Source organism: Manis pentadactyla, chromosome 9 (assembly GCF_030020395.1).
Source record: "Manis pentadactyla isolate mManPen7 chromosome 9, mManPen7.hap1, whole genome shotgun sequence".
Lineage (NCBI taxonomy): Eukaryota > Metazoa > Chordata > Mammalia > Pholidota > Manidae > Manis > Manis pentadactyla.
In genome coordinates this window covers 95,316,618-95,341,001 of record NC_080027.1, presented here as the reverse complement: position 1 = coordinate 95,341,001, position 24,384 = coordinate 95,316,618, and the positions used below count along the sequence as shown (strand labels likewise).

Sequence of the window (24,384 nt, the reverse complement as noted above, 5' to 3'; positions counted from 1 at the left end):
TGATACCTTAATAAAAATAGTTCTGTGTCAGTGTTGTGTTTCATTCTGTAGGATCTGGGGATAGGACATCTAGATTGTGGGAACCATGGATCACCACTATACATACTCAAATACCAGTTAAGTGTTTTGTATTTTGTTCTGAAAGTGTGAGAGAATCCTGGATTCTTTCCAGTCATGTGTTTTTTATACCTAATAATAACCAGAATTCAATTGTATAATTGTTTTCTGTGACCTATTTGTTTTTCTCCCTTCCCAGTGGTTTGTTGGAGTTGACACGTACCAACTCATAAAGAGCCAATTGTTATATTTAAAGAATTTTGTGAACTGGTTGTTTCATACCATCCTTATTAAAATTAAATTATATAAACTTTAAATCAAGAACATTAAAATAAAAGGTAGCAAGTACTCAAAAACTCACCGCTCTTTAGTGATGATGTTACACTTCAGTGCTCCCTGTGCTCTGGAGGTTACTTGTGTCTGTTGTGTCTCTATAGAAATACCACATGAGTGTTTGTTTCTCCTTACCCTTCCCAGTTTGGTGCTGGGTGACATCAGTTTGCTAACTCGAATTGGGCCACAGTGAGAGTACTGACATCACTAAAATTGGCAACTGCTGTAAGTCAGGCCTGATTTACTGTTTTTAAGGAAATGATAGAGAAAATATTAATAATACAGATTAAAATTCAAAGTTCATTATATCTGTGTCCATTACATTGTGAATAGCACAAAAAAATGAAGAAATATTCTTCCACTGTTTCAGAATCATTAATCATTCAGCAGAGAAGTCACTCACACAACTGACAAACAAGCGAAGCTCTAACTTTGGTCTTAGTCTTTACCATAAACAAAAATATCTGCCATTGTTCCTGTTGGAACTACTCAGATGTCATTGGTGGCTTTGAAGTTCAGCAAAGTTGAGCATCAATTGGTTAAATTGCAGTAAAGAACATTATATATTTTATTGTTCTTAGTAAATTTTGTGCTTCACATCCTTTATATCAGTAAAATTTGTAATAAACTTGTTATAAATATGAATAAACATATTGAAGTAATATATTCATTTTAAATATATATATTAGCATGTATGTGTTTATGTTATATGTGCATAATTTTCCCCAGAGAGCCGGTGATTTACCAGCACACATCATTCTGAACCATGAACAAGACTAAATATAGCTTACTATATCAAATTCAGATTTGCATAGATTGCCTTTTCTTTCTTTTCCTCATTCTTTCCCTGTTCTTTTTTTTCCCTTTCCCTCCTTTCTTACATCCCTCCCTGTTTTTTCTGTTGCTCTCATTCTTCCTCCACAGTGACTTGTTACACACTGTATGAAACCAAGGAAGCCAGAAGACACCTGAATTTCATATTTTGTCAGGTGTCAGTTATATGAGTACCTTCCATGATTGGAGGAGCATTTTTAAATTTGTATTCTATATTGCAGTTTGCATATCAAATTATATTTCATACATTAACAAAGTCATTTCTGTGGAAATTCATTTAAGATATGAATATAGTGAGTTTCTATCTGTTAGTAATGTTCTAAAACCAATTTGTCTTTTCTAACCAGTTACTTAGTCATTTCAGAATTTATGTCTCAAGGGTGCATTTTGACTTGAGTCACTGTGAAGTGAATTTGGTTTATAGGATTGACAAAGATAATAGCTACCTCTTAATGTGCTAGGTGCTTTCCTGTTCTGTTTCTAACCCTTGCAATAATCCATGAGGCTGGTGTTGTTATTCATATTCTACAGATGAGAAAGCAGAGATTGAGCAACTTTGTAATTGTCACACATCTTGTAAGTTCTAGAGCTGGTAGCCTGTTTCAGGTCTGTCTCCAAAGCTCTTTTCAAATACCAGACTACCTTAGGTTAGTTCTTATTAATAGCACATTACAGAAATTAGATCTTACAGCAAAACTTTTTATTCTTAATGGCTGTTTATCTCAAGAACTATTTAACATGCAGAAAATTGCACTTCACAGAAACTTTCTTGTCATGCATTGGACTGATGTAAATGTTTCATACTCATTTAATTTTATTTCTTTCCTCATAGTCTTGGTGGAGGACCAGATGATGCAAAAGAAATTATGAGACACAGTTTCTTTTCTGGAGTAAACTGGCAAGATGTATATGATAAAAAGGTAAGTTATCTTCATGGCATACTCTTTATATATTCTGGTAAAATGAATTTACAGCAAAAAATGTTTTAAATGAATAAAAGGTAATAATGTGATATTTTTCATTTTTACTCTCATTTAATTGAATATTGAATTTCTTAGCACAAAATTTTATTGATAATTTTGACTTTCAAATTCATCTTGAAATTTTATTCAATATGATCTAGTTGATTTTTCTTTTTTAAATCAAAGTAATTTCTCAGTTTGCTGTTCATTGTTTCCTTAATATGGAAAAAATAAAGACATATATGGTATGTTATTTTTTAGAAGAACTCATGAGCAAAAACAATTTTTTTATTTGTCCTAAGCCTTTAATTTTTAAAGTGAACTGTTCAGATTTATACAAATCCTTATTTTGAAAAAATTTGAAACAATTTAGTTTTAATATTTAACAGAACAATAATTTTTTTATTTGGGACTTCTCCATTTTTTGAAACAGAGCTTTAATGCCCACAAAATGGATGCTACTAATTATATAACTTTATTTTTATTGCAGTATGCTTATTCCTTGTTTTTAATACTGTAGTTTCTGCTTAAGTTCAGGAATAGGAAATTGTTTTGTCTGTTCCATCATTGTTTTTATTTTATTTTACTATCAGTTTGTAGTATAGACACTGATTTTGATTTTTTGATTTTCAAATAGTCATAAAAATTCTATGAAATTTTTATATAAATATTTGCTTATAATTTGTATATAGTTAGTCCTTCCATTTCAATTTATTACAACTTTTCATATTTTTCTCTAAAACGTGTATCAGTCAACATTTATGGGTATCTGTTTTCTGCCAGGTATTCTTCTCTATTAATCCCTAAAGTAAAGAAGAAATGACTTTTATCATATGATGTATCAGGAATTGAGACAAGTATTTCATTTCTGTATTACATATGGTTGTAGGGAGTTTGGTGATTTTCTAAGCATTTCTTCTAAGTATGTCTTTAAAATAGTTGCCCTGTATGAAATACCTCTACTCAAGCTTAAGTTCAATTAAACTCTCACATCACTTGAGTTTCTACCATGTAGCACATGGGTAATTACGTATTGGGTCCTTCTCTTGTGAAGAAGGGCTGTGACCATTCTTAGAAGCATGTGACCATTCTTAATACTCCTCAGTGTTTATTAACTTCATGCAGACATTTATACATCCACTTTGTAACAGCGGCTGATGTTCCTTATGAGATGCATCTATGTATAGCCCTTTATGAGCTGTGTACTGTTTTTATCACGTCAGTACGCCAGAGAAGACCCTGAAAAAGATCAAAGTCTTGTTATGTCTCCCAGAAACATGGTAAGAGGTTTTCTTTAGTGCACAAAGCTATAAGCCACCACTAAATGTCCCTTTGATACACCCTGACAAAGAGGACTTCATTTAGAAAGAAGGAAAAAATTTCTTGGAGAGACAGTTTTGGAGCAGCAGTGTGATACTTCTGATTTAAAAACAAGGCAAAGCATAAATTTCTCTTCAGTCCTTCTAGGGACTAAGATATGCTGAAAAGATGAGTGTGCAGCTCTGTGCAGTGAATCAAATGACAGTGTGGCTTACCTGGGGGTGGCTGACAGCATCCTTACGTACATGAGGAGACTGCTGCAGTGTTACAGCAGCACCCTTAACTTTTGAGTCTCTTTCTAAAAGGCTGTGAAGATAGGATTGGGTCCATTTAGGTTAGTATCTTACCACTAATAAAAAAGGAATTATGGGAATGCTGATGCCAGTGTCTATTTTGATGAACACCCTTACAATTCTAGTGCCAGGGACAGTATAAATTATGAAATAATTAAAAATAAACACACCAGTGTCTTTATTTTTTATTTTTTAAAAATTTTTATTAAGGTATGATTGATACACACTCTTGTGAAGGTTTTGCATGAAAAAACAATGTGGTTATTACATTTACCCATATTATCAAGTCCCCACCCATACCCCAATGCAGTCACTGTCCATCAGTGCAGCAAGATGCCACAGGTTCACTATTTGCCTTCCCTGTGCTACACTGTTCTCCCCGTGATCCCCCACACCTTGTGTACTAAACATAATACCCCTCAATCCCCTTCTCCCTCCCTCCCCACCGGTCCTCCCCCACCCCTCCCCTTTGGTAACCACTAGTTCATTTTTGGAGTCTCTGAGTCTGCTGCTAGTTTGTTCCTTCAGTTTTGCTTCATTGTTATACTCCACAAATGAGGGAAGTCATTTGGCATTTGTCTTTCTCCACCTGGTTTATTTCACGGAGCATAATGTCTACCAGCTCCATCCATGTTGTTGCAAATGGTAGGATTTGTTTCTTTCTTATGGCCGAATAGTATTCCATTGTGTATATGTACCACATCTTCTTAATCCATTCATCTACTGGACACTTAGATCGCTTCCATATCTTGGCTATTGTAAAAAGTGCTGTGATAAACATAGGGGTGCATATGTCTTTTTGAATCTGAGAACCTGTATTCTTTGGGTAAATTCCAAGGAGTGGGATTCCTGGGTCAAATGGTATTTCTATTTTTAGTTTTTTGAGGAACTTCCATATTGTTTTCCACAATGGTTGAACTAGCTTACATTCCCACCAGCAGTGTAGGAGGGTTCCCCTTTCTCCACATCCTCACCAGCATTTGTCTTTCTTAGTCTTTTCAATGCTGGCCATCCTTACTGGTGTGAGGTGATATCTCATTGTGGTTTTAATTTGCATTTCCCTGATGATTAGTGATGTGGAGCATCTTTTCATGTGTCTGTTGGCCATCTGAATTTCTTCTTTGTAGAACTGTCTCTTCATATCCTCTTCCCATTTGTTAATCGGGTTATTTGCTTTCTGGGTGTTGAGGTGTGTAAGTTCTTTATATATTTCGGATGTTAACCCCTTGTCAGATATGTCATTTAGAAATATATTCTCCCATACTGTAGAATGCCTTTTTGTTCTGTTGATGGTGTCCTTTGCCATACAGAAGCTTTTTAGCATGATGTAGTCCCATGTGTTCATTTTTGCTTTTGTTTCCCTTGCTCGAGGAAATGTGTTCAAGAAGTTGTTTGTGCTTATATTCAGCAGTGTCTTTATTTATGAAATAATTTATGAAATACTTTTATGGGGCACTTAAATCTTTAAAACATGTAATATTCATAAGAGGTTAATTCATCTCTGAAGTCAGGCGTTTCTAATTACAGTTTAATAATTAATATGCTTTGGGCGCTACACTATTTTTTTGGAGGTTTATTTTTACCTGATTACTGACCATTTCTCTGTGTTTTGTGACAAATCTAGAGGTAAAGACACATGTAGAGATACTAGTATCTTTAGGGGAAATCTAGATTCCTCCCTAGGCAAAGTAAGAAATAAATTAATGTTAATTATGACTATCATGATATACCACTGTAAAGAGCACAGTGGTGAAATGTGGAAATTCTCATCCTGGATTTGCTTCTTCCTTCCTGTGTGGAAATGGACAGGTCAGTTTACTCACAAATGAAATTAGGATGTCTGAAGTGCCTTCAAGCTTTAACATCTCTGGTAGGATGTTTTATGTTAATTTATCCAGACAAATTTCTATATAGCTTTTACACTCAGTTTGTTAATGTCTACAAAAAAGTCTGCTGGGGTTTTGTGTGATACTGTGTTGAATCTGTAGATACATTTTGGGGAGAGTTGCCATTTGAAAGTATTGAGCCTTGAGATCCATGAACACAGTGTGTCTCCATTATTAATGTCTTTTCTGATTTTTCCTGTAATGTTTCATGATTTTCAGTGTTTGAAGTCTTACCCATATTTTGTTAGATTTATCCTTAAGTATTTCATGTCTTTTGATGTAAATGGTATTTCTAAATTCCATCTTCACCTTTTTTGCTGCCAATTTATAGAAATATGATTGATTTTTGTGTATGGGCCTTGTATCCAGCAAGCTTGCAAAACTCACTAGTTTTAGTAGCCCTTTTTGCAGATTATTTAGGATGCTTTGAATAGATGATAATATCTTCTGTAAACAAATACTTTTACTCCATCTTCAATCTGTATGCATTGTATTTCTTTTTTTGCCTTGTTTTGTTGGCTGAGACCTCACTACAGTGTTGAACACAAATGACCAGAATAGACATCATGACTTTGTTCTTGATCTTACACAGAAAACATCTTTTATCATGAATATGATGTTAATGACCACATCTAGTACCAAGATCGTGGTTTCTAACTGTTGTTCTCCAACAAAAAGAACCAAGGTTATTTGGAGAAGTAGTTGATTCCAGAACTGGGAAGGGGAAATAAAAGATGAGCCTGAGGAATAATGTGGTGCCAGAAAGTAAAAAACAAAAACAGATAGATAGGAAGGGACATGTTAATAGGACACTGAAGCCAACCTTAAATAATTCCCAGTAGTGAAAGTTAGAACAACTTCAGTAGCAAAATAAACATAGTATTATATTATGTTCCAAATAAGGAAGTAATGTAGAAATATAGAAAAGAATGAGGGAACTAGAGAATCAGCATGAGAGCCCTGGAGTAAAAATTGCTGCATGCAAGAACATACCAATGAACATTAAAATTAGTGGGCAAAAGTTTAAGATTGAGGTTTTTGGCATAGTCTCAACATATTTCTCCTGAAACATTATTTACAAAGATTGATAGTGGAGTAATCTAGCAGGCACTGTCTTAAACCAGGTGATGAAATTTAACATCACCGGTAGTAAGGCATACCAATATCATGTTGCCCATGAGACGAAGCCCCGAAAAGGATTTACCACTCTTGCAGTATTCTTCCTCAACATGCATAACCTCAGTATAGTCGTGAGGGAACCTGAACGACCCATGTGTAGGGACATTCCTCAAAGTAACTGGCCAGACAGTTTCAAAAGTGTCAATTTCATGAGATGCCAGGAATGATGTGGAACTTAAACAGACTGGAGGAGACTAAATGCAGTGTAGGATTCTGGACTGGATCGTAGAACAAGAAAGGGAGGTAGTGGAAAAATGGTGACACCTAAATAAAGTTGGTAGGTAATAGCTTCTTAGTTTTGGCAGTTGCACTATAGCTGTATAGGTGTTAGCATGAGGGAGGTGTATGTGTGAAGGGTATATGGGAACTGTTAGTATTACTTTTGTTAAGTCTTCTGTTAGCCTGAAATTATTTCAGCATAACAAATTATGAAAATTCGATGTTAGTGTAGGTTTTTTATACCTCCTTTATTAGCTTGAGGAAGTTCCCTTCTATTCCTAGGATGCTAATAGTTTTTATCATGAATAGGTGCTGAATTTTATTAGAGGTTTTCTGCATCAACATGATGCACATACAGTTTTTCTCCTTTATATTCTATTAGAATGGGAAATTATGTGATTGGTTTTCTCATGTTAAACAAACCTTATATTCCTAGGGGAAAACCCACCTATTCCTTTTGTGTTATTGCTAGATATGATATTATGTATTTTTTAAGGATTTTCGTATCCTTAAATCATGAGTGATACTGGAGAGTCGTCGTCTTCTCCTAAAATATCTTTGTGTAATTTTCATTTCAGGATCATTTTTGCCTTTTAAAAACAAGGTGGAACAGCCTGGTAGGGTGATAGCTGGAACCTAGAATTATGTATATAAATGTTCTACCACTGTGTTGTACACTTGAAACTCATGTAATGTAATACTGTGTGTCAACTACCCTTCAATAAAAAGTAATTATTTAAAAAAAAAAAAAAAAACAAGGTGGGAAGTACTCCCTACTCTCAGTTGTATGGATTTGTTTGTGCAGAATTTGTATTAACTGTTCCTTAAATCTTTGATAGAGTTTACCAGTGATGCCACTCAGGCTTAGAGTTTTGTTTCTTTGGGGAAGTTTTTAACTATGAACTCAATATCTGCAGTAATTTAGGACTATTTTGGTTATCTATTTCGTCTTCATTAAAGTTTGGTATCTTTATGGCTTTCAAATAATTTGTCATCTAAGTTTTCTAATGTTGGCTTAAAAATATTTGTAATATTCCCTTATTATTTTTATAGCAATTATTATATATGTATGGATGGCTTCTCTTTTATTCCTGATATTGTTCACTACTTCTCCCAGCTTTTCCTTACCCCTGTTATCCATAGTATCTTTTTTAAGTTCTTCACCTCTTGCATCACATTTTCTTCCAGAGTCAAGTCATGAGAGAACGTAGTTATCTTTATCTGTCAACACACTGCCCTTGTTTGAAGAATGCACATTCCACAGATTTGTGATCTGCACTTTTACTAATTTTTTGAGCAACAGCTACAGGTTTGAATAGCGCATTTAGCTCTTGTAATTCTAACTTGTGATCTTTCTTCAGTTTAGTCTCAGCTTCACTTTATGCTATCTGATGTGGATTTTGTTGACCAAATTGAATTTGATGAGTAACAGCCTTGATTAACTTAGTTGCTTTGGTCCTTTTAAGTTCTTTAGACCAAAAGTTTTATCGTCAATAATCTTCTCTTTCTGTTTTAACTTTGTGCTGTCCCAACCAGAGCCTATTTTGGGGGGACATTGTGGAGCTAGGTAGATACTTGTCAGGGGATCAGGGGACCCCACAGAGGAGAAGGAAGACACAGGCCACCTTAGCTGCCATACCAATCATTACTTTTGTCCTACTCATTAGATAATATATGACTTTTAAATGGAATGTATAGCACATTTTCATTTAATGCAATTATTGACATAGTTGAGTTTCAGTCTACCATCTTCCAATTTATTTTCAGTTGTTCCATTTTTTATTCCTTTATCTTTGCCTCCTTTTTTGATTTATTGAATATATTCATGGTTCTGTTTTTATCTCAGCTATTGTCTTATTAGCTGTACATCTCTTTTTATTGTTTTGAGGTTATTTCTAGAGTTTGCTGTATATATGTTTAACTTAATGCAGTCTACCTTCAGTTAATATAGCCACATCACATCCAACGGCATAAATCTATTTCCCATCCCTTCTGTATGCTCTCATTTTCATACATTTACTCGCACGTGTTACAAACATCACAGCACATGGTAATTTTATTTTGCTTTAGACAATTATATTTTAATGTGACTAAAAATGCTATATATTTGCTACTGTCAACACCCTCCATTCTTTTATGTAGAGCCATGCTTCCATCTGGCATCTTTTTTTTTTTTCTTCATTGTTTTTCTTTAGCCTTTATTCTAAGGCTCATTTAGCCCAATTCTGAAATCCTTAGGCTTGGAAAGGTTCATGGAAAAAGAGTGCATTTAAAATGATAAGAATGTAATATGTCAGAAGGGGAGACCTATATGGAAAAAAAGTAGTGTTGAATGGAGTAAGTGAAGATACAGTAACTGGGAAGAGCTAACAATTCATGGTGGATAGAAACTGGAAGCAAAAAATGAAGAAGTGTGCCTTAAGTCAGTGTAGTTTCTTGCAAGTTTAGCTCAGGTTTGCGAATTTAGATCCTGAAATAGGGAAATGATGTTAGATAATTGGACATTTCCAGGTCTTATTAGTATAGACTTGTAGGCAGAAGAGTTTGGATAAAAGAATCTCATTAAGAGACTGTTGCAATGATTTAACTGTTCTGTGATGGAGGCCCCAGTAAAGCAGAGTAAGGCAATGAGCAAGGAAAAGGAAGTGTGAATTCCATAGATGATTATAAAGAAATGAGAACTGGTAATCTAATCTGACAATACTAAGGAAATAGAGGAGGATTATAGCAGCTTTGGTAATATTAAATTCCATGCAGAATTATCAAAAGGTTATAGAAACACAACTAACATTTGGAAGCAGGAATAGGAAAATGGATATCTGGAAATTCAGTTATATTAGAGTTGTGGGAATGGGTGTGTTCTATAAGGAGGAGAGAGGTGAGGAAGTAGATGGGAAAGAAGGAGCACGTTAGGGAGGGGGGAGGTATGAACACAGCTGGGATTGAGTATTGGAAAATATTCATGGTTAGGAATGGATGTTGGTTTGAGGACACATTTTTGAAAGGTGTTTCAAAACCTTTGTGAAGTATGCAAATTCCAGTGTACTTTTCTCCAAATTGTGCCTATTCTCTGGCTAAAAAATTCACCTCAGGGAGTTTGGTGATTGATGGCACTTATGCAGATGTTATTGATTGTTACTGTTTTCATAAGTGAAGCATGAACATTAACAGAAAAGAGAGATAATAGGCTTAAAACATGCTTCTAGGTAGCTTCACATTGATATTCTCCTTATCACACAATGGTTCATTTTTAAACTTCAGGTTAGAGAAAGATAAGCTCCATATATCTACCAAACATTCTTATGGTTTAACATTAAAATTACCATCTTCTATTGATCATGTCATTGTACTGAGGATATACAAGAACTCAGACAGCTGTCAAAATGTAATTATGTTATGAAATGCAGAGTTTAAGAATTAAAGTTCCTAAAATTGAGTAAAAAAATATATAACTAGATGTAATATTGCTGTCACTAATTTCACTTATCTATAAGCCATAACTACTGTACACATTCTTGCATTATTACTTTGAACAAACTATCTATTAGATCAATTAAGAAAAAGAAAGAGTTTATCTGTGTTTATTCCTTCTCTAATACTCTTCCTTTTTTCCTGTAGATCCAATTTGCTGAGCTATTTAATTTTCCTTTTTTCTGATTAACTTTCAACATTTATTACAAGGCAAATCTGCTGGTGACAAATTGCCTCAGTTTTTGTTTGTCTGGAAAAATCTTTATTTTCCTTATTTTTGAAAGATAATCTTGCTGGATACAAAATACTAGGTTGATTTTTATCCTGTCTTTGATTTTCTGCAGTTTTAATAAAATACGGCTAGGTGTTGATTTTTGAGTGTTTATCTCTATTGATAGTCTCTGAACTTCCTGAATCTGTGGTTGGGAGCCTAGCACTAGTTTTGGAACATCTTTAAACATTATTGCTTCAGATATTTCTTCTTTTCCTTTCTCTCTTGTATTCCCATTACAAATACCTTACACCTTTTATAATTGTCCCACAATTCTTGGATATCCTGTTCTGTCTTTTATATTCTTTTTTCTCATTGCATTTCAGTTGTAGAAGTTTCTATTAACATTTCTTCAAGCTCACTGATTCTTTCTTTGGCCATCTCCTAATTATTGATAAGCCCATTGAAGGCATTCTTAATTTCTGTGTTAGGAGTTTTTGATATCTAGCATTTCCTTTTGATTCTTTCTTAGAGATACCATTTCTTCATTTATGTTACCCTTATGTTCTTGCATGTAGTCCACTTTTTCCATTAAATCCCATAGTATATTAATCATTGCTGCTTTAAATTGCTGGTCTGATCATTTCAGTATTTCTGCCATATCTGAGGCTGGTTCTGATGCTTTCTCTGTATCTTGAAACTATGTTGTTTATCTTTCAGTATGCCTTGTAATTTTTTGTTGAATGCCAGATATTATGTACTAGGTAAAAGAAACTGAGGAAACTGAGGTAAGTAGGTCTTTGGGGGAGGTTTTATATGTATCTCACTAATTTATCAGGCTGACCTACTACTTCTAGTACCCTACCTATTCTTTAAGAGATACTCTGTATACATGATCATGTCATCTCTTTCCAGTTTGCATGCCTTTAATTTCTTTTTTTCTTGCCTTGGCTAGTAAAATCACCAGAAAATATAGAAATGGTGAGAACAGACATTTAATTATTAATAACCTTGGAAAATAGCATTCACATTTCCTCTACTGACATTGATACTAGCTGTAGGTTTTTTTATACATGCCATCTCTCAGCTTGACAAAATTTTCTACTATTCCTATTTTTTTAAACATTTTTATTATGAATGGATGTTAGATTTTGTCAAATGCTTTTTCCTTTACTAGGATAATCATGTAGTGTTTCTATTTTGGTTTCTTAATATGGTGAATCATATTGATTGATTTTTCAAATATTACATCTATCTTGCATATGTAAAATAAATTTCAAACAGTTGTGGTGTATTATCTTTTATATATTGCTAGATTATTTTTGTTGGTATTGTGTTAAGGATTTTGTATCTATATTTATAAGAAATATTAGGCTAGACTTTTCTTTTCATGCACTCTTTGTCTAGTTTTAGCATTAGGATAATGCTGGACACCAAAAATGAGTAGTGTTCCCTTCTATTTTAATGGAAGACTTTGTTAGTTTGGATGTGTTTAAGGGAATTTGTAAAAGTTTTATCTAATTTAATTCATTGGCAATAAGTTGCTCAATTTTTGTCTTGATTTTTTAATATTCGTTTCAACTTGTTTTTAAAATAAGCTCTTTTTCTGGTTAATTAAGTTGAAAACTTAGATTTGAATCCTTTCTTCTTAAGGAGGTTTGTATTGCTATATATTTACTTCTAAGTACTCCTCTAGCTACATAATGTAAGTATTGTTATTGACATTAAGTTGTGATTTAATTTTCACATTGTGAACATTAATTTTCACATATTGTGATTTAATTTTCATTTCAAAATGCATTCTAATTCCCTTGTGATTTCTTCTTCGGCTTTTTGGGTTATTGAACTGTGATGTTTGATTTACAGTATTTAGAGATTTTTCAGCTGTCTTTCTGTTTAGGGCTGTAGTTTAATTCTGTTGTTAACATATTTTTTTATAATTTTAAATCCTTTAAATTTATTGACATTTGTTTAATGAAATTTGGTTTATAGTGATGAATGTTTGTGTGCATCTGAAAAGAATGTGTATTCTTCTCCTGTTGTATATAGTGTTCTATAAATGTCAATTAAGCCAAATGAGTTAATGGTGTTAAGTCTTTTATATCCTTACTTATTGCTTGCTTTTATCAATTCCTGAAGAAGAGAAATAAAGTCCTCAACTGTAATTGTGGCTTTGGCTATTTCTCTTATAGTTCTGTCCCTGTGGTTTACTTTAAAGTTCTGTTTTTCGTTGTTCCCAAACTTAAGATTATTTTATCTTCTTCATGAATTTACCTCTTTATCATTTCATCTAGGTTAGCCAATTTTTGTGTAGAGTGGAAATAAATGAAATAGAGAATAGAAAACAATAGACAAGATCAGTAAAAACCAAAAGTTGATTGTTTGGAAAGGTCAACATACTCAACAAACTTTTAGCTAGATTAAATATAACTGAGGGGAAAAAAAGAGAAAAATCAAATACTAAAATCATAAATGAAAGAGGAATATTACTATTTACAGAAATAAAAAAGATTATTAGAGACCACTCTGAACAGCTGTATGCTTAAAAAGTGGATAACCTATATGAAATGGATGAGTTCCTAGAAGCATATGCAAACAACCAAAATGACTCAAGAAGAAACAGAAAATCAATAGACCTATAATGAATAGGTTATTCATCATAACCTACTGACTAGGTTATAGATTGAATCAATAATCAAAAAACTCCAACCAGATGCCTCACTAGAGAATTCTATCAGATATTTAAAGAAATGATGCCAATCTTCCTCACATTCTTCCAAGAAATTGATGAGAGAGGGAATACTTACCAACTTGTTCTGAGGCCAGCATTACCTGATTCCAAAGCTACAGAAAGACATTATAAGAAAAGATAATTACATACCAATATTCCTATTTAATATAAATAGAAAATTCCTCAACAAGATACTAGCAGACCAAATCACTAGCATATTTAAAGGATTATACACCATAATCAAGTGAGTCTTACTCCAGGAATGCAAAGACAGTTCAACATACAAAAATGTAATATTCCATATGAAATATAGAATAAATAAAAACCCACATGATCATCTCAATTGATGCAGAAAAAACACTGGACAAATTCAACACCCTTTCAGTAAACGAGTACTAGAAGGAAACTTCTTAAACATGGTAAGGCCATATATGAACCTACACCTTACTATACTCGGTGGTTAAAGGCTGAAAAGCTTTTCCCCTACGATAAGAAAGAAGACAAGAATGCCCACTTTTGACACTTCTGTTCAACATAATACTGGCAGTTGTAGTCAAAGCAATTAGAACCGGAAAAAAAAGCAATCAAATTAGAAAGGAAGTAGTAAAACTATCTCTATTCACAGATGACATGCTATACGTATATGCAGAAAACCCTAAGGAATCCACACAAAAAAAACTTTTAAAGCTAACAAACAGATTCAGCAAAGTTGCAGGACACAAAATCAACCATAAAACACATTATATTTCTATATATTAGCTATGAACAATCTGAAAAACAAAGCAGTTTCATTTAAAATAGCATCAAAAGAATAAAATATTTAGGAATAAATTTAACCAAGGAGGTGCGGGACTTTTGCACTGCAGACTGCAAAACAGTGCTGAAATAAATTAAAGAAGACATAAATAAATGGAAAGACATCCCACAAAATAAACATAAAAAGATTGTAATAGAAAGCAGCCTTTTGAAAGAATCAAGAAAATACAGTAATATAAATGAGTACTAAAACAGACAAATCTCAAAATTACCCACTAAAAGCATAAAAACATTAGGAATGAAAATGGGACACAAGTACACATACAGAAATTAAAACATGATATAACAACCTTGAGGAATTTTATACTGTTTTTGAAAAAGAGTTAATGGATAATTTTAAGAAAACTGTAAATTACCACCTGACCAAAGAAAAACATGGACTTTCATCTAATCATTAAATTAGTATAAAATCTGTCATCTCTCCAACTCCAGTGTTCCCACCCCATTACAAAAACAGTTCAAGCCCAGGTGAGTTTTTTAGGTAATCTCCATGAAACATTCAAAGAAAAGGTAATCCTTATCATTAAAAATATGTTATATAAGCTGTTCTGGAAAAAAAGAAAGAAAGCCTATATCCTTCTCAAATTTATGTTGTAACCTTGATACCAAACCCTGTCAAGACTTACTGTAACCAAGAAAAATTATAGGCCATTTATGAATATTGATTTAAATATTCTAAATAAAGTATTAAGCAGTTATTTCATAATCCATAAAAATATTTATCTTATATCCCAGTTGGATTTAGTCCTAGAAATGTGATTAGATTAGAAAATGTGTTAATAATTAAACATCACATTTACAGATTAAGGGAGATATCTACATGATCAACTCAATCTTTATAGAAAAACTTTTATGAAAATAAAATTAGAAACTATTCATTCTTATTAAAAAATACTTAAAACACTTTTAGTTACCTAAAAGTAAAGGAATCTTCTTTAAGTAGATTTTTTTAATCAAAAACTTTTCTATAAACATTATACTTATTGGTTAGTGCAGCCATCACTACGGTCTGATTGCAGAACGCTTTGATCTGTAGTTCCTGCTGAAGAGCCGGATCCTCTCGAATCATTCCCCTTTGGCCTACAGAAAGTCCCTTATGTCTTATAGTGCAAGTCGGCTGGCATGGAATTTATCTGATGTCTCTGTTTTGCCTTCGTTCTTGAATTATATTTTCATTGAATTTAAAATGTGAACTCACCGCTTAGTGATTATGTATTCAATTATTTGCTCCCTTGTAAATGATGTGTTTCATTTCACCAGAACCTCTGGTCTGACTGAGCTCCGGCATCGCACAGGTAGCGCCGCCCGTCTGCAGCGCTAGGCCCACTCAGCGCGTTGGCCCGAGGCCGGATCAGGTTGCACCGCGCCATCTCCTCTGGGCCTTGTTTAGCTTTACCCACCCCCGGCCTCAGTGTGTGTTTAGCTCACGAGAGTGCATCAGGGACGATAGAAATGCCGTGCGTGCCTGTCTATGCCACTTCGTCCTTCTCCTTCCCACCCTCCGGCCCTGCCCTGCCCCACCTGTCCCCGGAGCGGAGGGCCGTTCAGACGCGCAGGCACATACACGGACAGACAGACACATACACAGGGACACGCAGACACACTAGTTCTGCCTCGGCGTCTGCACCCTAATACTTTGGTTTCCAGCATTTGACTATGATGTATCTGGGTGAGGCTTTCTTTGTGAGCCTCTTAGTTTTCCCTTACTTTGAAAGGGTTTTAGCCATTACTTCTTGAGATGTATTTTCTGCCTTGTCTGTCTCCCATCTTTTGTAATTTCAGTTACACTCACAGTAGACCTTTTGGTATGGTCCCGTGGGTCTTTGAAGTTCTGTTCATTTTTTTCTAATTTTTTCCTATACTCTTCAGATTGGATGATTTCTATTGATAAACATTAAAGTTTACTGACTCTTATGTAATCTTTAATCTCTAAATGCTTACAGTGAATTTATTTCAAATTCTGTATTTTTCCATTTAAAATTTTCCATTTGATTGTCTTTTTTAATAGTTCCCATTTCTCTGCTTTCATTTCCTATCCATTTATTAGGAACTTATTTTACTTCACTTCAATGAGCCTAGTTAAAAAAGCTGCTCTAAAATTCTCTGCTAATTCCAAACATCCAGATGGTCTCAGTGTCACTCTCCTTGATTATCTTTTTCTAGTATATGGGCCATCTTTTCCTATTTCTTTTTATGTTGAGTCATTTTGGAGTATGTCCTAGACATTGTGAATAATAGGTAGTAGTGACTCTGAATTCTGTTCGATTATAACAAGGATTATTGATTTTCATTTGTTTGTTTTAGTAGGTAATTTTTAATGGCTAAACTCAAACTGCAAACTCTGTCTCCTCTCCAGGGGGTGGCAGTTGTATTTCAGGTCAGTTTGTTTAGACTTCACTAGGGAACTTGGAGCCTGCCCTGTGCATTCATGGGCTCAGGAGTCAGCCAGAGAATTTGGGTTCCCCTCTCTTTAGTTCTCTGTTTTCTGGTATATCTCCTTCCTCACTTTAAAGCTGCTGTGCTTATTCTGAACTCTCTCTTCTGGTTCTTCATGTTAGGAAGACTGCCTTAAGTTTCTAATCCAAGTTTAAACCCTGCGTGGTTGAGTGGGGCCAACCTTCAGGCTAAAAGCCACAAAAATGGGAAGTTCACACAGTGCCATTCCCTTCTTCTTAGTGTCCAACTCCCATTCAGTATATACCTGTTTCTAGCTGCTTCCCATAACCTTCCGATTTTTCCAGAGTCTCCAGTTTTTCATATTTTTCCAGTGTTTATAATTATCTACAGGAGTGTTGACCCAATAGGAGCTGGTTGGCCATTAACAGAAGCAAAACTTTGTATTTGTTCTTAATTATGCATTATTGCATGCCAAATAGAAATCTTTTCTTCTGGGAACACAGTAATATTTTCTGTTCATGACTAATGTTTTCTGTTCATGCAAAGAAGTACCCCACAAATTCACATTTGTGCAACATTTTAAAGAGTTGGTGTAAGTGAAAGACCTCGTTTGAGCTCTGAATTCCCAGCCACTCTTGTTAGTTCACTGCATTCCAACAAGACAATCCAAGGTTGGTCCCTTCCCCCTTCTCCCAAGTCTCAGTAACAAACACAGGCTCTTCTAGAAATTGTGTGATTTTCATTGCCTTTCAGTGCCGAGAAGACACCAAGAGCTGAAAGACCAAAGAACCGCATATGAATATTTTCTGGATAGTCACATTTACTGCTTATCCACTTTGTATTGGGTATTAAGCTACATGCCGGGCATGTGAAGATAAGTAAGACAAGATCCCTGTCTTCAAGTTGCTCACAGTTTAGTAGAGGAGACAGATAAGCAGACTCACATTTCTATGTGATTAGTGCTTTGTTTCAGAGGTGGTAGGAGTATTTCAAAGGTTGTTTCACCCAGGCTTTAAGAATAAAGGACCTGGGAGGATCACGGGAAGATGGCGGCATGAGTAGTTCAGAGGAAATCTCCTCCCCAAAACATATGTATTTATGAAAATACAATAAATACAACTATTCCTAAAAGAGACACCAGTGGATGCAGTACAACAGCCAGGATACATCTACATCTGCGAGAACTAAGCATCACATGAAGGGGGTAAGATACAAGCCGCGGCCAGGCGGGACCCGAATGCTCCCCCACCCCAAAACCCGGCGGGAAGAAAGGAGTCAGAACGGGGAGGGAGTGAAAGCCCAGGACTGCTAAACAACCAGTTCTAGAAATCCACACCTGGAACGCAGACACAAGGTGCATGGGGTGCTGGATATTAGAGAAACGGAAAAGTAAAACCTGTGGGCAGGTCACCGCAACCGGTGCCCCTGAGGCAAAAGAAAAGCGAGTGCTTTCTGCAAGTCCTAAAGAGACAGGGACCGCATAGCTGGACAAAGTTGTCCCGACAGCTGGGAATATCGGGGAAACTTAGGCGCCCTAAACAGAGGCAGTGCACCTCTGAAGCCCCTCACAGGACTAGGCAGCCTGCCAGTCGTTCCTCCAACTGGCACAGACCCCGACACATGGGCCCAGTAGCAGGAGAGTGGGAGCGCGCACCAGGGGCGGAAGCGCTGGAAGGAACCGAGAGCTGATCTGTGCCAGCCTGCAGCAGTGCGACCGAACAGCCCGGGCACAGCTCGCGCGCACCGGCAGCAGTGAAGCCAGAGCCCGGTAGAAGCCTGTGCAGAAAAGCCTCGCATGCACCGGCAGTGGAGCCAGAGGGAGCAGGCGCGCTCCCAGGAGCCGACCGAAATCCCAGCCCAACGCACAGCCACCCAGGCCAAACCCAAAGGCCGCGGCTGCTACACAGCTGCACGGTAGGGGCACCGCTAGCACGGAGGAGCGCACCTGGCATGCCTGCCACTCCCCGCAGGGCTCCACACTGCTCTGACAGACACCCCTCCCACAGCAGCTTAGGAGATTAACCTGGTAGCTGCTCCAGGAGTGCAGGTAGCCGTCACAGGCAGTGGAGAAGGGCAAGGCATCCAGCAAGCAGGAAAGGACTTCCTTCTCCCAGCTGACACACCCGCAACCTGCCTACAGCCATTGCTATCACAATGAAAAGGCAAAAAAATGTGGTCCAGTCCAAGATAGTTATACCTGAAAAAGGATCTGCAGAGGCAGACCTAGCCAGTCTCCCTGAAAAAGAATTCAAAATAAAAATCATAAACATGCTGACAGAGCTGCAGAGAAATATGCAAGAGCTAAGGGATGAAGTCCAGAGGGAGATCACAGATGTCTGGAGGGAGATTACAGAAGTGAAACAAACTCTGGAAGGATTTATAAGCAGAATGGATAAGATGCAAGAGGCCATTGATGGAATAGAAACCAGAGAACAGGAACGCATAGAAGCTGACGCAGAGAGAGATAAAAGGATCTACAGGAATGAAACAATATTAAGAGAACTGTGTGACCAATCCAAAAGGAACAATATCCGCATTATAGGGGTACCAGAGGAAGAAGAGAGAGAAAAAGGGATAGAAAGTGTCTTTGAAGAAATAATTGATGAGAACTTCCCCAAACTGGGGGAGGAATTAGTTGCTCAGACTACGGAGGCACACAGAACTCCTGAGAGATGGGATCCAAAGAGGTCAACACCAAGACACATAATAATTAAAATGGCAAAGATCAAGGAAAAGGACAGAGTATTAAAGGCAGCCAGAGAGAGTAAAAAGGTCACCTACAAAGGAAAACCCATCAGGCTATCATCAGACTTCTCAACAGAAACCTTACAGGCCAGAAGAGAATGGCATGATATATTTAATTCAATGAAACAGAAGGGCCTTGAACCAAGGATACTGTATCCAGCATGATTATCATTTAAATATGAAGGAGGGATTAAACAATTCCCAGACAAGCAAAAGTTGAGGGAATTTGTCTCCCACAAACCACCTCCACAGGGTATTTTAGAGGGACTGCTCTAGATGGGAGCACTCCTAAAAAGAGCACAGAACAAAACACCAAACATAATAAGAATGGAGGAGGAGGAAAAAGAAGGGCAAGAAATAATCATCAGACTGTGTTTATAACAGCTCAATAAGCGAGTGAGGTGAGACAGTAAGGTAGTAAACAAGCTAACCTTGAACCTTTGGTAACCACAAATCTAAAGCCTGCAATGGCAATAAGTACATATCTTTCAATAATCACCCTAAATGTAAATGGACTGAATGCACCAATCAAAAGACACAGAGTAATAGAATGGATAAAAAATCAAGACCCATCTATATGCTGCTTGCAAGAGACTCACCTCAAACCCAAAGACATGCACAGATTAAAAGTCAAGGGTTGGAGAAAGATATTTCACGCAAACAACAGAGAGAGAAAAAAGCAGGTGTTACAATACTAGTATCAGACAAAATAGACTTCAAAATATAGAAAGTCGCAAGAGATAAAGAAGGACATTACATAATGATAAAGGGCTCAGTCCAACAAGAGGATATAACCATTATAAACATATATGCACCCAATACAGGAGCACCAAAATATGTGAAACAAATACTAACAGAATTAAAAGAGGAAATAGAATGCAATGCATTCATTTTGGGAAACTTTAACACACCACTCACCCCAAAGGACAGATCCACCAGACAGGAAATAAGTAAGGACACAGAGGCATTGAACAACACACTAGAACAGATGGACCTAATAGACATCTATAGAACTCTACATCCAAAAGCAACAGGATACACATTCTTCTCAAGTGCACACGGAACATTCTCCAGAATAGACCACATACTAGGCCACAAAAAGAACCTCAGTAAATTCCAAGAGATTGAAATCCTACCAGCCAACTTTTCAGACCACAAAGGTATAAAACTAGAAATAAATTGTACCAAGAAAGCAAAAAGGCTCACAAACACATGGAGGCTTAACAACATGCTACTAAATAATCAATGGATCATTGACCAAATTAAAATGGAGATCCAGCAATATAGGGAAACAAATGACAACAATAACACAAAGCCCCAACTTCTGTGGGATGCAGCAAAAGCAGTCTTAAGATGAAAGTATATAGCAATCCAGGCATATTTAAAGAAGGAAGAACAATCCCAAATGAATAGTCTAATGTCACATTTACCGAAATTGGAAAAAGAAGAACAAATGAGGCCTAAGGTCAGCAGGTGGAGGGACATAATAAAGATCAGAGAAGAAATAAACAAAATTGAGAAGAATAAAACAATAGAAAAAATCAATGAAACCAAGAGCTGGTTCTTCAAGAAAAGAAACAAAATAGATAAGCCTCTAGCCAGACTTATTAAGAGAAAAAGAGATTCAACACACATCAACAGAATTAGAAACGAGAAAGGAAAAATCACGATGGACCCCACAGAAATACAAAGAATTATTAGAGAATACTATGAAAACCTATATGCTATCAAGCTGGAAAAACCTAGGAGACAACTTCTTAGAAAAATATAACCTTCTAAGACTGTCCCAGAAAGAAACAGAAAATCTAAACAGACCAATTACCAGCAACGAAATTGAAGCGGTAATCAAAAAACTACCCAAGAACAAAAGCCCCGGGCCAGATGGATTTACCTCGGAATTTTATCAGACATACAGAGAAGACATAACACCCATTCTCCTTAAAGTTTTTCAAAAAATAGAAGAGGAGGGAATACTCCCAAACTCATCCTATGAAGCTAACATCACCCTAATACCAAAACCAGGCAAAGACTCAACCAAAAAAGAAAACTACAGACCAATATCCCTGATGAACGTAGATGCAAAAATACTCAACAAAATATTAGCAAACCGAATTCAAAAATACATCAAGAGGATCATACACCATGACCAAGTGGGATTCATCCCAGGGATGCAAGGATGGTACAACATTCAAAAATCCATCAACATCATCCAACACATCAAAAAAAAGAAAGACAAAAACCACATGATCATCTCCATAGATGCTGAAAAAGCATTTGACAAAATTCAACATTCATTCATGATAAAAACTCTCAACAAAAACAACAACAAATGTTGGCGAGGCTGTGGAGAAAGGGGAACCCTCCTACACTGCTGGTGGGAATGTAAACTTGTTCAACCATTGTGGAAAGCAGTATGGAGGTACATCAAAATGCTCAAAACAGACTTACCATTTGACCCAGGAATTGCACTCCTAGGTATTTACCCTAAGAATGCAGCAATCAAGTATGAGAAAGATCAGTGCACCCCTATGTTTATCGCAGCACTATTTACAATAGCCAAGAATTGGAAGCAACCTAAATGTCCATCGATAGATGAATGGATAAAGAAGATGTGGTACATATACACAATGGAATACTACTCAGCCATAAGAAAAGGGCAAATCCAACCATTTGCAGCAACATGGATGGAGCTGGAGGGTATTTTGCTCAGTGAAACAAGCCAAGCAGAGAAAGAGAAATACCAAATGATTTCACTCATCTGTGGAATATAAGAACAAAGGAAAAACTGAAGGAACAAAACAGCAGCAGAATCACAGAACTCAAGAATGGACTAACAGGTACCAAAGGGAAAGGGACTGGGGAGGATGGGTGGGTAGGGAGGGATAAGGGGGGGAGAAGTAGGGGGGTATTAAGATTAGCATCCATAGCGGGGTGGGAGAAAGGGGAGGGCTGTACAACACAGAGAAGACAAGTAGTGATTCTACAACAGGTTGCTACGCTGATGGACAGTGACTGTAAAGGAGTATATAGGGGGGACCTGGTATAGGGGAGAGCCTAGTAAACAAAGTATTCGTCATGTAAGTGTAGATTAATGATTAAAAAAAAAAATGCAGTTCCTATGTGGTGACCTCTAATGAGTTCTACACAATGATATAAAGGACATATAAAAGTGTAGGCAAAGGGTCTGTTTGTGTTTATACAGAGGATCAAAGCCTAATTTGGCTACCCCGAAAATGAACTAAGATACGATATGAAAGAGAACTTCCAACATCAGCACTCTCTGGAAGACTCATGCCAGAAGATGATCATCAAAAAACCCCAACAAAGATCCACGCACTGCTACAGCTGTAGATGCACTCATCCCACCAGCTCCTGGACTTGCCATGGGAATGAAGGAGATATCTAAGCTGGCCTGTGCATACAGTAAAACAACAAATTTGACTGGATCTATACTGTTGGAACTCAACCAAGAATTAGGAGAAGTGCAAATTGTAGCCCTCCAAAATCTTACAACTACAGACTATTTACTGTTAAAAGAACATATGGGATGTGAACAGTCCCCAGGAATGGGTTGTTTTAATTTGTCTGATTTCTCTCAGACTGTTCAAGTTCAGTTGGACAATATCCACCATATCATAGATAAGTTTTCACAAATGCCTAAGGTGCCTAACTGGTTTTCTTGGTTTCACTGGAGATGGCTGGTAATTACAGATATGCTTTGGTTATGTAACTATACTCCTATTATGTTAATGTGTGTGCGCAATTTAAGTAGTAGCTTAAAATCTATACATGCTGAAGTTACTCTACAAGAAGATATGTCAAAGAAATAATCAATCTTCCCATGTTTTCTCCCGCCTGCTACTTCTATAGCTTTTCTTCTTCCTTCCTAATTACAACGAATTCTTAAATAGAATTCGTGCCTCATATCAAATTTACCGAGTATCATAACTCCTCCAAGTGGTAAAGATACCTCAAGACAAATGCTGGGCATAGAAGCCACAGGGCATAAATATGCAAAGAAATAAAAAGCTAACCATTTCAAACAATAAGGCTTCTCTCTCACTTACCAACTTAACATTTCCCTGTATGGCCCTGGAAGATGACTGGTTAGCCAGAGACGGGTAAGATTCCTCAAGGGAGGAACAACCTAAGACAGGCACAGTCGCAGGGGGGTCATCAGGTGAGAAATTGGGGATCAACAGAGGTGAGGCTTAGAACCTCACCCTCCCTGTTCTGAGAGAAGTCTTCTGCATATGTGGATGTTTTATTGCCCTTGTCTAGCTTGGATTAACACATAGTCTACAGGCACACACCTGATCATCTACATTTGCTCTCTTACAACACTAAACTATGTTTTCTACCTTTATGTTGTATCTACCTACCACTTCAGCATTTTATTAAAAATAATAAAGAGAGAAATGTGGTATCCACATATAAATCAAGTATAAAAATCAAATGTGTATTCATATTTGAACTGACTGTTTATAGTTCATAATGCAAGAGGAAAACCAAAAGTTTCTGTGATGAGTGCCCTTGTACTGTTCACCATGTAACTTATTCACTATGTAAGAATTTGTTCTCCATGTAAGAACTTGTTCGTTATGCTTCAGAAGATTGGAGACTGACGAAAATTAGGCTTGGGGTGGATTAATGATTGTGCATTGAGCATTGACTCCCCTATACAGAATTTTATTGTTGTTAATAACCATTTGATCAATAAATATGAGAGATGCCCTAACAACAACAACCAAAAAAAAGTACACACTTCCAATTGTAAAATAAATAAGTAACCGGGATGTAATGTATAGCATAAGGAATATAGTCAAAATATTGTAACAACTTGGTATGGTGATAGCTGGTACCTAGAATTATCATGTATATAAATGTTGAATCACTGTGTTGTACACCTGAAACTAATGTAATGTAATAC

At 36.2% G+C, this 24,384-nt stretch overlaps 1 protein-coding gene across 3 annotated transcripts in view; it reads left to right on the top strand.

The window, feature by feature from the left end:
* Nucleotides 1–24,384, top strand: part of AKT3 (AKT serine/threonine kinase 3) — a 339,823-nt gene that overhangs the window by 293,188 nt on the left and 22,251 nt on the right. For all 3 annotated transcript variants that reach the window (XM_036887665.2, XM_036887664.2, XM_036887663.2), the window contains one exon: nucleotides 2,057–2,144. In XM_036887665.2, the coding sequence (XP_036743560.1) occupies nucleotides 2,057–2,144 (88 nt within the window). The remainder of the gene's footprint in view (nucleotides 1–2,056; nucleotides 2,145–24,384) is intronic.